This window comes from Meleagris gallopavo, chromosome 4, assembly GCF_000146605.3.
Source record: "Meleagris gallopavo isolate NT-WF06-2002-E0010 breed Aviagen turkey brand Nicholas breeding stock chromosome 4, Turkey_5.1, whole genome shotgun sequence".
In the NCBI taxonomy this organism is placed as follows: domain Eukaryota; kingdom Metazoa; phylum Chordata; class Aves; order Galliformes; family Phasianidae; genus Meleagris; species Meleagris gallopavo.
In genome coordinates, this window is record NC_015014.2 from 18,747,115 (window position 1) to 18,759,728 (window position 12,614).

The following is a 12,614-nucleotide window of genomic DNA, read 5'->3' on the forward strand; positions in this document are numbered from 1 at the left end:
TGAAGCTTTCTATTAATTTTGTAGCATTCTCTTTCACTCTTTCAAAGATGACGAACCTAATGCAGAAGGAGCTGAAAAGGTTTCTGGTTGGGTTGAAATGCCATTTTTTATGTACTTTTCAGACTCTATTACTTGATTTCCAGTTATGCTGTATGCCTCCTGTAATCCTTCTTTGAGCTAGACAGATGCAACAAACTGTAGTGTAGCATGGCTCTTCCCCTTGCATGTATGCAGACAAACTGATGTATCAGGAAATTTGGGAACCTGAAGTACCTTGTCCCAGTGCTGAAACCACAGAGCAGTGCCCTTGTAGAGCCTGCTGCTGCCTTCTGCGAGGATAGACATTCACCATGACTCATTCAGTGCGAAGGAGTCTCAGGCTGGAATTAGTATGCATTATTCAACAAGTACCAATCAGGATTGTGTTTTTCTAGGAAGTGTGCAGACTTGTAATCAAAACTGTCATCCAAAGGCCTTACAATAACATCGTGGGAACTAAGATAAGAATAATCTAGACACATGGTTGAAGAAGCTTAAATTCCAAATATAAAAAATCTGATAATAATAATAAAAAAAGCTATTTGACCTTGTGTGAAACAAACATCATCTCTGCAGAACGATGTTTGATATATGGACCTATGCTCTGTGCATAGAAGTTGTTGGGCTTGTGCAGTTTTTGATCCACTGCAAACTTCTCAGTCCCTGTCCTTGTAAGGAAGCAAGTGCAGGATGGCAGAATGAGAGAGACAGATGTTGAAACCTCTCATGTTGTTTCTGGCTTTGTGAGGCAATAGAAGGGGACATAATTATGTTTATGAAGTCAGTAGTGAGCTTCACTGAAAATGTCACTGTTAACACTATAGATTTTAGATTTCTTTGAATTTACAAATAAGCAATTTTAGTGCACAAGTCTTCAAAAGTAGTCTTTGAAAGTTGGTCACACTGAGCCTGGGTTCCCCTAGCTGACAACAAATGGGTGAAGTGGAAAGAGAAATAAAAATCACTTTTCTGTGAGACTTTGCTAGAAAAACTGTGGAGAAGCACCCAGTGAACAGGACAGCAGTCAAGTTGTAAAGCTGTGTTATTCCAAAGGTGAAAAGAAAGCAAAAACAATGCCCCAAGTTGACTTTGTAAAACATTTTTAAGTTACTTGGCACTGCTTCACTGTGCTGGACTAGGGATTTCTGGAGTACCCAATTGAGGCAATATGAAAAGATGTTCTTTTACTGACTGTGACAGCAGCGTGCTTAATCTTTGCTATAAAGTTGTAAGAGTACTCCCAGGATTTGACCATCAAAAATTGTATTCAAAATTGTCACTGATGCGGAAAGTCTACAGATATATTCACAGCTAGGGACAAGGCTTAAAAATGCTCAGATTTCGTTTTCTTAGGACTGAGGAAGGGGGAGATGATTCCTAATGATTATTGAAGAAACCTCAAGCTGTCTTAGGCACCTGCTCTAGCTGCTTGCCTGTTACTGGCATTAGAGATACACCCTGGCCTAAAATCTCAGCTCCCTATGCTGTTAATGTCTAACTGCAAAATGTATAGATTCTGCCCTGTATTCAGAAAGGCCGTATATGGTTGCTATACACAAGTTAGAGAAATCATCTTTTTGTGTATAGCACATCAATTGGGAGGCTGAGTGAGATTTTTGAGACCTTCCCCTCCATGTGGCAAGTCTGTCCTGACATCTAGGTTAAAGAGCTGTGCTGCAAAGGTAGGTGATCTCCCCTCCTTTCCCCTTCTCCAAATGGATCTGCAAACTTGACTTCTTTAGAAGGTTTTTGATTGAGAGAGAAAACATAAAAACAAAGAGGAAGTCTGTCAGAGTTGGATCAATTTGCCCAAACAGCTCGGTTTTTCAGCTGACAGCATTTTAGCACTCAGAGGGGAGTTGTCAAAATCTCTCTACAGGCAGCCATGTCCTTCACACTGAGACATAACTTATATTATCTCAAAAATAAAAAAAAGATAAAGGAAAAAAAATGAGGTGTCTTAGATTATTGTTGTTTGTTTTTGTTGTTGTTCTTTTGTTTTGTTTTGTTTTAAGTTAATGGAAGAAATACCCACTGTCACTTAATTTCTTTAGTGTTAATCTCTTTTCTTGCTCGATCGCTTGCTGTAGGATTAAGTATATCCCTCTTGCAACATCTCTGCACCTCAGTTTAGCTCAAGCTTGGTAATAAGTTGGAAGCAGAGCCAGGCAGGCTGTACTGCTTGTCTCAGAGCTTCTGTGATAGATCAAAAGAAGTGATTAATGAAGTTAGGGTGTGCTGACCCTCTTTGAAAACAAATTACTCAACTTCTTGCGCTTTATTAATGACAACAGTGGATAAAAATACCTGTAATGAAGAAGATTCTTTATTGTCTGGCAGTCCCATTTGGGCTGCGGTCACTCTTGAGTCACAGCAAGTGCAGAGTTAAAGTTAGTGTGGTATGTGGTTGTGTAGTGATGAAGGTCATTAAGCAGGATCAGTGGATGCATGTGAGGGGCTGGAGAAGCAGCCCTGCATGCTGAAGCTGTTTCTCGGAGGCTTGCTATCATGGATTCCTGGGGAAAGATGTGTCTGACACAGAAAGTGAGTGATGGTGAGATCTTACCTACTCAGGGAATGGTGCAGGAAAAAAGATCACAGTGGAGATATAGGTAGTACTAGAGAGGTGTGATATGGGGACGGACACCATGCTAAGCATGCAAAAACGTAGACTGGAAAGTAAAAGCATATTGAAGTGGACATCTGCTATAGGCTGTCACAAATGGAAGAAAGTGAGAGTGACAAATTCTTGGACCACATCTCACAATATTTGAAACTACAAGACACTTCAATTACCCTCTCTGTGCTGGTGAGTCACACATCTACCTGTCTGCTTCAAACGTGTCTCCTGCCATATAGTCCAGCATCTCCACTGATTTCTCTGACAACCCGCCCGGATGCTTTGCTGCTGAACTTTAAGCTCAGTGTTGCAAGAACTACTGCCTGATTTCTCCTCTTTCCCACTGCTCCTCTTCCTGTGTTAACAACAGCAGCCGAATTAACAGAAAGATAGGGTTGTGTTGTAGACTTCATATGCGAGGAGTAAGCATGCTGTCACATGTATGGCTTTCAATAAAACCTTTGACCTGGAGCAGTGAGATATAGTGCTCTAAATTATACTGGCAGGTAGCTTAAAAGCTGTCTGAAAGGTGGCAAAGAAAGGAAGAAACTGGTGGGAATCTCTGGGGCAAGGAGTCTTGTGTAAGAACAGAGGGAGCATCTAGATACAGTGCTCCTACTGTTCACAGGTGTGGTTTTATGTTACACTGAGACTGTTAGCTGTCCCCATTCCACCCTCACTCTGGCTCTTTCGTTCTTACCCTTGCCTTTGTATCAGCTCTGGCACTACTCCTATGGCAGGATGAATTGGATGTGCTCTTTGAGCCAGCAGAAAACTAATTACTACTGTTTTTGGTGGGTCATTTTTCATCAGATCAGCTCTAGCTTGATCTGTACTTGCATTAATTCCCAGATCTGCTGCAAGGGAAGGTATAGAAATCCGTGGCCTTGTGAAGACCACTGTTAAATTAGTTATCTATAATGTGAAGTTGCGTCCTTTTTAATAAATGCTGATAGTAGGAGTGGGGAGAGTAAATACAAGCACTATTGAGAGCATGGGAAAGAAGAGCAGGGCCCTAAAAAGTGAAGTGTTGAAAAAGAACAAGCAAGAGGAAAAAAAATAAGGCAGAAACATCTCAGGCAGGAAGGCATTAGGATCCCTCCTCCAAGAAAGGAAAAACAAAGATGAAATCTTGACAGCAAGATCTGTTGATTAGTACCTTGGAGGAAGCAGTGGGCAGCCTTGAGGAGATACCTTTCAAAACAACATAAGGAACTATTTTGCCTCTGCCGGAGATGGACTGGATGGCTTTGGCTAGGTTTCTCCCTAAAAACTCTTCCAAATTTTTCTGTATCAAGTCTTTTCAGCCCCATACGAGGCAGAGTTTGCTGGAGTTGATCCACAGCCCATTAAGGCAGATGAAAACTTCCTGGTTGACTTTTGGGAAAAGAACAGAGTAAGGACAATAAGAGCTGGCACAGCACTCCTCGTATCAGATTAAATCTTTGAGAGGTGGCCAAGAAAACCCTCTGAGGCGCAGCTGTATTTGTCATTGCTAAACCCGCTCTGGGCAGTTCTTGCTTATGGATATTTATCATCTCCACCAGGGCTCTAAGTATTATATTTGCTCCAAACCCCTTGGTTTCAACTGCACCAAAATCACTCTCCCCTCCCCAGTTTCCAGTGCGGATGATAGATAAATCATATTTCATAACATGATGAACACATCTGGCAAGAAAAGAGTAATATGATGTGTGTCTTTCTTTTAGCCTGCTGGCAAGCTTTTGGGGAGCAGATCTTAGAAAATGCAGGTCAGCTCCCTGCCTCAGGCTCTGGAGAAAGTTAGATCTGGAGGGGGCCTTCCCTCACCTGCTGCTGTCTGTGGGGAAGATAGGAGATATTTAATATTTTTTAATTATAACAGCATGTGTGGAGTATTTCCTCACTCTTTTTCTTCTTCTTTCCCACCTTGTATACCAGGCAGGATAAATTCTAGGACACGTACTGGAGTCTGCAGAGCTAAAGCCCTCCTAAAACAAATGTTTTAAGTCTTTAACAGAGGGGTAAGGTTCATATAAACACAGAACTCAAACTACAACATTTGCACAGCACAGGGAAGAATCTCATTGTGGTTTGAAGAAGCTTCCTTGCCCCGACTTCAACTGTGTCTTGAGTTTCTGATTCCTAAAAGCTCTCTTGAAAGTATGCAGCTGCCAGTAGTGAAAAGCCTCCAATTGCTTCAGCTGCTGTAATAATCAGTCTTTAACCCATTCTTCTGGCATTGTTCTTGCCAACATTTTTGTATATAGTTCCAATCTCAGTTGCAGAATACACCTAAAAACTCAGCTAGCCTAGAGCCACCCAAGTAATGACTGTCAAATTGGCCAAAAAGGCCATTTTGATTTCCTTTCCCTCGTGGTTAAGGCTGCTGTTTGTTGTGACAGATTCAAAGCAAGAATAGTACATCCTCAGAAAAGATTAGCCTATTTTATCATGCTTTCTGCTCACACATATGCTGCCAGGCGTTGTTTGTGGATTTGCATTTACTTCAAAACATGAGATGCATGCATGACAGGGTCTTAGCTAAACATCCACCCAATTCACCTTTCTCCCTGCTTCCTTTAGAGACGTTTCTTCCTCAGCTCCAGGGTTTGCATTTGACAGCCCTGTGTTGCATTGGTAGGTACTGGGAAAATCAGCTGCATCTTGCTACAGGGAAGTGAGAACCCACCTTCTTCTTTCCTGCAAATTGATTCCTCATGAAAATCTTTGGAAGGCATAGTAGTGTAATTCACACATGAAAGTAAATTTCTCATTTAAAAATAAATAAATAAATAAAAATAACAGGCAAAAACAAAAAGCAACAAAAGAAAAGTAAAAAGTGCAGTCCTGAATCTCCCACACTCAGGCTTTGTATTATATGTAGAAATTAAGATACATAATACATGTGTATCTTAAGATATATCTACACAATATAGACATTTTAGAGAGCTGCAATTATATAAGTTTGGAAACAGCTTCAGAAGCAATGAATGAAGTTGCAGTGCTGTAACTTCACTTCTGTCAAGCAAGGAATGGGAGAAGAAACATTTGCTTATTGTGCTAACTGTGCAGGAGCACTCTCTTCAGCACAGTTTGTAGGTTATCCAGAAAATTCTGGTTTTGGTAGCCTCTAACTGCATAAAGTAGCTGTGATCAAGAAGCTGTCTGCGTGCAGCCACCACCTGCCCACACTATGGTCATGGTGCCAGGGACCCCATCCTCCTTGTTTTAGAGCTGCTCCTAGCATTCCTGCCCTGCCCACAGACATTGTGCAGCTTTGCTCACAGGTACCATACTTTTCCCTCCGCAGTTGTTTTAAGCTCACAATCATTTCAGGTATGAGAGGCAAAATGGCAAAAGTGCAGAGCTAATGTACTCAGAGAGCATCATTTGGAAAAGAGGGTTTTCTTGTATTCAGAAGTGTGTGAGGCTTCGAGTGAAGGACAAGGAATTAAGCCTGAGGGGGAGAGAAGAGAGAGTGATGAGCTACAGTAACCCTAAGGAGTTAAAAGGATGAAAGAGTGATGTACAGACAAAAGAAAGAAACTCTAATGAAGTCTGTGAGTAAATGAAGCAGTGGACAGAATCAGTGCTAACTCTAACATGTCTGAGGTAGGGAATGGCTTTATAAAAGCTTTATTTAAAAAGAGCTTTTAATGCAAAATGGAAAAGGGTGGGCAGTGAGGAAATGATGTTTAGCAAAGATAATCATCGATAAAAGGCAGTAAAAAGGCTGCTGGGAGAAGTTTGAATATATGCAGAGTAATAGGTCTAAATGAAATTTGTTTAATGGCATGTAAGTAGAGTTTGTTAGCAAGCCTGCAGCTTTTTAATTTTTCTTTCCGTATGTTTTTATATATGCCTACATGCTATGTTGTTCAAAAAGACCCATAAGTGGAAGAAAAAAGGGCAAGAAAAATGTACTAATTTTTGAATTTAAAAAGGGTAAGAGTGATTATCTTGGAAATTGCAATCCAACAAAGTGGGTGCAGTCTTCAGCTAAATAATAAATCAGATTTTTTTAAAAAATTCCGTTAATGAAGGATTACAGAAATTTGGTCAAAAAGTAATGTTGTCTTTTACAGATCAGCTCATACCAGACAAACTAGATTGCTTTTAAAAATTGAGTTGTTCAGCTGGGAGGGGAGAGCTGCAGTGTAGAAATGAAATTTTGTATGTAGTTATTTTGGTAAAACTATTTATACGTTTTCTGAGACTTTCTCTTAAAACGTGCGTATTCAAATTAACTGGTGTGTGTCCAGTCCATTGTTATTAAAAAACAAAAAAACGAGGTGAAGAACTGAAATCAAAATCTCAGGAATTAATGTGCGGTTTCACGGTTATTAACTTACTCATTAGTAATCCAAGCGAACGGATAAACAGAATGAGGAACTCAGTCCATAGAGGTGGCTGTATTCAAAGGTGCTGAAAGCATATAGGAGACAGAGGCAGTGTAAGGGAACTCCGGGTCGTGAGAGCTGCAGGCACAAAATTAAATGAAATATTCTGTGTGAAATGCTAGCTAGGCAGTCTTAGAAAGATCTCAAAAATAGAAGGGAGCCAGTGGAAGGTGAAAACATACCGAAGGAGGCTGGAAAATGGGTAGAAAACAGAGCAAGTGATGCAATCTGACATGACAGAAAAAAAAACATGTTGTAGTGATCTCCCATGGATGGGGACAGTCAAGAAAGGGAACTTTCACCCCCAGAGAAAACCAGGCACTGGATGCTTGGAACAGGGTCAGGAGGGAGGTCTGCACTGTCATATGCACAGGTGCTAGGTGTGTTTCCGAAAAGAAACAGGGGAAGCATTTTTATGTGTAAACAGGTAAGACTGCTGTATTGCTATTTTTTTGTTAGTGCGTGTATTTTTTTTCCTGTGGTTTCATTATCATGGAATCTGTAGATGACTAAAATAACTTAAGGGCAGATTTCTGAAGACTGTGAATGTTTATTTTGTATCTGTAAGCATCCAGATCCCTTAACAAAGTTATCCCTCGGGCCATGCCATTACATTTCCTGCATTCCTCACAAAACACTATCTTTGTTCTTGTAACTTAGCAGCTTTCCAAGATGCTGCATCTCTCACATGTCAGACCTGAACGTAATGGCGAGCCAGGCGCTCCTTCAGTCTGCAGACATCTCTTCTGTTTCCTCCTCCTGAGGGAGGCCATGTCACCAGATGGATTTACCCAGCCGCCTCTGTACTTCACTGGCAAAATGGCGGCTACGGAGTGTAGAGAGAGACCTCGCATTCAGAAGGCAGCGCCTTTAGGGTGCCCATGCCGAGCTCGGTGCTCGCTCTGCCTCACCTGAGAGTTTGTGCTGCAGCAGGAAGGAGTAGAGCCGAGCTGTGCTGGCTGACTGGACATGCCGGTGAGAGCATGAAATCCGCTAGCAAAAACAGCATTTTTGATGTTTATGCAGTGTTGGCCAGGCCTGAATCCTTGCAACACACTATGGAAAAAAGCAGCAGAGAGGAAGCAAACCACGGTGGCATTCTGGCATTAACCCTTCTTTTTTTCAGCCGATCACATGGCACAAGGGTCTCTCTGTCCCCTCTCCTGCTGCTTACAGGAGAGGCACCGTGCTGTCAGCAATTCCTTTCTGCCCTACTGAACAGGCCATGATGGCGGCTGCTCCTCACAGGCAAGAAGAGTAAAGGAAACGGAGCCTGACTGAAGCAATTAGATACAAAATTGGCAACTTCATCACGTGTTACTTTGATGATTACATTTGATTGCTGTTTACTTTTTTACCTGAGAGCCGGCTGCTGAAACACCAGATGGTTATAGTCAGAGTGGGATTTGGAGAGGGCCATGCAAGCTGTTGTAATACAAGGCGAGCCCAGCTTTCCGTCAGCAAGAGAGGCATCTTGACCTTTCATATTTTTTTAGAAATAGACTTTTTTTCTTCTTCTTCTTCTTATTTTTTAATTATTAAAATTGGGCCACTAATTTGAAGAGGTGCTATTATTTTTGGAGTGTTCCATAAAATTTGGGAAGGGCCTGAAAACATCTATTTCCTTTCCCATAGGCACAGATACCCGAGCAACAGCTCAGAAGTGGCTAGCCTGAGTGGGCAGCTCTTCAGGCTTTTGAGTGAGATCAGATAAACTTCTGAACTAATAGATGTGCAGGTGTACATCAAAGCTTAATAGATTGAGAGACAGTCATGTGAGCACGGGAGGCCCGTGTCCCACGTTACGGTGGTACAAGGTCTGCTGTGCAAACCCAGCATGTATAGAAGACAGCTAAAGGACCAGGGGATTTGAAGAGGGTGAGGTTGAGTGTTTCTACCTTCTTTTTATAAGATTTATGCCTACTCCTTTCCAAGTGTTTCCTTGCGATAACTGGACCTGGAGAGGGGGGATTGCCTGGGGATGCTCAGTCCTAGAGCTGAGGCTTGAGGTAAGCATCCAAAACTGCTAAACTCATATAAAATGGACAGGAATTGGTATAATTTGGAAAAAAACTTGTTCTGTCAGTCTTTGTGACTGACTTGAGCTGTGCCAGTGACATCATCCTCAAGATCTTACATCGTTTCATTAGGTAAAATTATGTTATTCAATGGAGTTGTGTTATTTAATGTGTTATTTAATTTTGGGTGGTCCTGTGTGGAGCCAAAAGTTGGTCTCTGTGATCCTAATGGTTCCCTTCCAACTTGGGATATTCTGTAGTCCTATGACACTATGAGTCATTGGGAAAATTTTTAATACTGTTAAATCTGGAAGGACTCATTACTTTGATAATCAAGTTTTGTCCCCTGACATAAGGGCTGCCTCTGTGTACTGTGCAACATTCCTACTTCTGAGGCCTTCTTCAGTCACCACCCCTTGGCTCTCTTCCCTCCATGCCCTCAGATATCACCATTGCCAGTAATAGTAAAATCAATGAAAAAATGTTATTCTTTTGATTAACAAGAAAGTTTGCATGGGATCTTGATCATGAATGCATAACGAGGGCCACAGATAGCAGTGGAGAGCTGGAGAGATTTTGTTTCTCATATGGAAAGACTGATGAGTCTCAAAACTAAGTTGGTATTCATGCCCACAAAATGTAGCACAGGTGTTGTATGCACTGCTTTTATATAGAGTATTAACACTCAAAATTTGATTTTTTTAACATTTTGAAAAGCATACTATCTGACAGGAGTCAAGTTTGATATTTTTTGGAAGAGGTATGTTTTGTATCAGCAGCAAGTAGATAAAAGCTTTTAGCGACTTGTTTCATTTGTCACAAGTGAGCATTTGATGCTACTACTTCCTCCGTATTAGGTAAAAAAGCTTTTGTAAAACATTCATAAATGTTCATAAATTCTATAGTTACTACTGAATCATAATGAATGTCTAAGCAAACTCACAGATATTTAGCAGCCTTTTGTATTGTGCACGTGTCTTCTTTACTCCAACCTAACCCTTCAAAACAGTAGAATTATTCGTTCTTTGTATTAGGGATTACTTGGTCCCAAGAAGACTTGATGAGGGGAAAAAAAAAGGTGTGCTAGCAATGTGCCCATGGGACAGAAAAGGCCACCAGAATGCTGGACTGCATTAGGCAGAGCATTGCCAGCAGATTGAGGGAAGTGATCCTGCCCCTCTGCTCAGCACTGGTGGGGATGCACCTGGATTCTGGGCCTGGCTCTGAGTTTCTCAGTACAAGAGAGACAAGGACTTACTGGCATCAGTCCAGTGAGATAAAGGGATTGAAGCATCTCACTGTGAGAGAGTTGGGACTGTTATGCTTGGAGCAGGTGTGGTCCAGGGGCATCTTATTGATGTGTCCAGGTTCCTGATTGGAGTGCAGAGGTGGAGAATAAAGAATACAAAACCAAACTCTTTTCATATGCATCCGGTGATAGGACAAGAGGCAGTGGGCACAGACTGAAAAACAAGAAATTCCATTTGAACACGATTGACGTTTGGACTAGATGATCTTGGAAGTCTTTTCCAAACTTTGTGATTCTATAAGAATAAGCTGCTTTTTTTTTTCTTTTTTTCTTTTTTTTTTCCCCGTGCTAGTAACTGAGCACTGGTACAGGTTGCTCAGAGAGACTGCGGAGTCCCTCCTTTTGGAAATCTTCAAACTCCAAATGGATGCAGTTCTGAGCAATTAACTTTTGCTGTCCTTGGACTGGACTAGCAATTTCCACAAGTCTCTTCCAACCTCAGTTATTTTGCATTTTGGTAGTGTCTGGGATGCAGCAAGTAAGGAGCCTGTTGCATAGTTATAAGGACACTGATCTGCACTTTGAGCAGCATAAAGTAGAGCAGGCTGCCTATTTCCACTGCAGAACCAATCAGCTATTAGATGATGACTTTGTATTCATTAATGACATTAAATGGATTTTTAACATGGAAACGAGAAGAGGAAAGCAGGGTAACTCATTATTAGCTATGGGTTTGCCTGAAGCAGATTTCCCATGTTAAAACACTTAAAAGCAAATATAGAATTTATGGTGTGTCATTAGATTTTAAACCTAAATAATGTCCAGTTGTTGTATGGCTAATAATGCAAATTATCTAAGTCAGCTTCAGTGTAAAGCAGTAAATATATACTGTCCACTCAAACATGCTTTCCCTCCCTCCCCCTTTTCCATTAATATTTTATACCCCTGAAGAGACGTTCTCAACATATTATGTGCACTAGCATACTGTTCTCATGGTATTCCTGGATTTCATTACAAAGAAGCCTGAAGAGTGTACCACTGCTCTGCTGCTTGTGATGCTAGCTTGGAAATTGCTTGGAGCAACAACAGCAAGTGTCAACAGGGAGCCATATTAATTATTTGGAATGTGCCTCATAAGAGGAATCAACTGCTTTTATTGCAGCACGAATATTACTTGAAACAGGAAGGTTACTCTAGCTGTTATCGTAATCTATGTGTCATTAACTTTCCGTGTTTAGAAAAAGAGATTAACAACCCTGTAAATTGTTACAGTAAATAGATGAATTATAACAACATGTTTTTTATTATAAATAAAAGTTTCTTGATATAGTTACTTCCGAATTACAGGAGAAGAATTGAGTCTCTACCTACTGGAAGCTGCATGGCAGTGTTGAGAACAGAAAAGCTTCCATTCAGGTGAAAGCAATGCTAAGCTCCACAAAGCAGAATCTGTATCTTCTGCAGATGGGACAAACAGATGCAGTTGTACTTCATACCATACTTCCTTCAGAAATTTTTGTGACGCAGAACTACTAGTTTGCCTCTTTGAGTGAAATTAACACATTGAATGGGTTTTTGTGAAACTGGTTGACTTCTGTGGCATATGGCCTCTTAAGAGAACATTGTGCAAAATGTACATGGTAAAACAGGTATAAGTTCTGAGTAGATGCCTTTACCAAATGGAAGTTCATCTTCCTTTTGAACATTGGTGTATGTGAAAAATGTGCTTTAGAAAAAATACAAACTTGTTCTGAGTCCTGGGCCACAAAAATGTTGTATGTTTAATTATACCCTAATAGATTTCTGTAGAAAACAGCACAACTAAAACACTTATTTGTCCACAGGGCAGGCTCACCATGGGCAGGTTTCCTATATTGCCCCACCGATCCACCTCGATTCAGATCTGGAGCGACCACCATCTAAGGGTGAGTCAGAGGTGCAGTCTCCATGCATGTGCGTTGTGAAAGGGCCAAGTACATGAGTATATATCATTCATTTGTTCATTGAGTAGCTGCAGTTAGCATTCTTCATCCAAGTGCTCAGGAGCAAATAATTTCCTCTGGAAGTATTGTATGAGAGAGAACTGTGTCCCATGTGCCACATTACGTAGCTTTGAGTATACCATTTTGTTCACAAGTCATATTGCTTTCTCCACTAGTTCACTTTTGGGATATGTGCACCTCAGCTCTTGCCCTCTGCATTCCACATTTCCTTTCTAATTATAGTGCACAGGCAAGGGGGGTTTGTAGCAGTATGCATAAAAGCATATTTCGGCTGCCTTCAGGTGAGTGAAGGTACATAGGTAT

At 41.0% G+C, this 12,614-nt stretch overlaps 1 protein-coding gene across 1 annotated transcript in view; it reads left to right on the forward strand.

Moving 5' to 3' along the window:
- Positions 1-12,304, forward strand: part of LOC109367481 (adhesion G protein-coupled receptor L3-like) — a 31,696-nt gene extending 19,392 nt beyond the window's left edge. The window contains exon 2 of the mRNA XM_031553261.1: positions 12,153-12,304. Coding sequence (XP_031409121.1) covers positions 12,153-12,289 — 137 coding nt within the window. The 3' untranslated portion in view covers positions 12,290-12,304. The remainder of the gene's footprint in view (positions 1-12,152) is intronic.
- Positions 12,305-12,614: the final 310 nt, after the last annotated feature.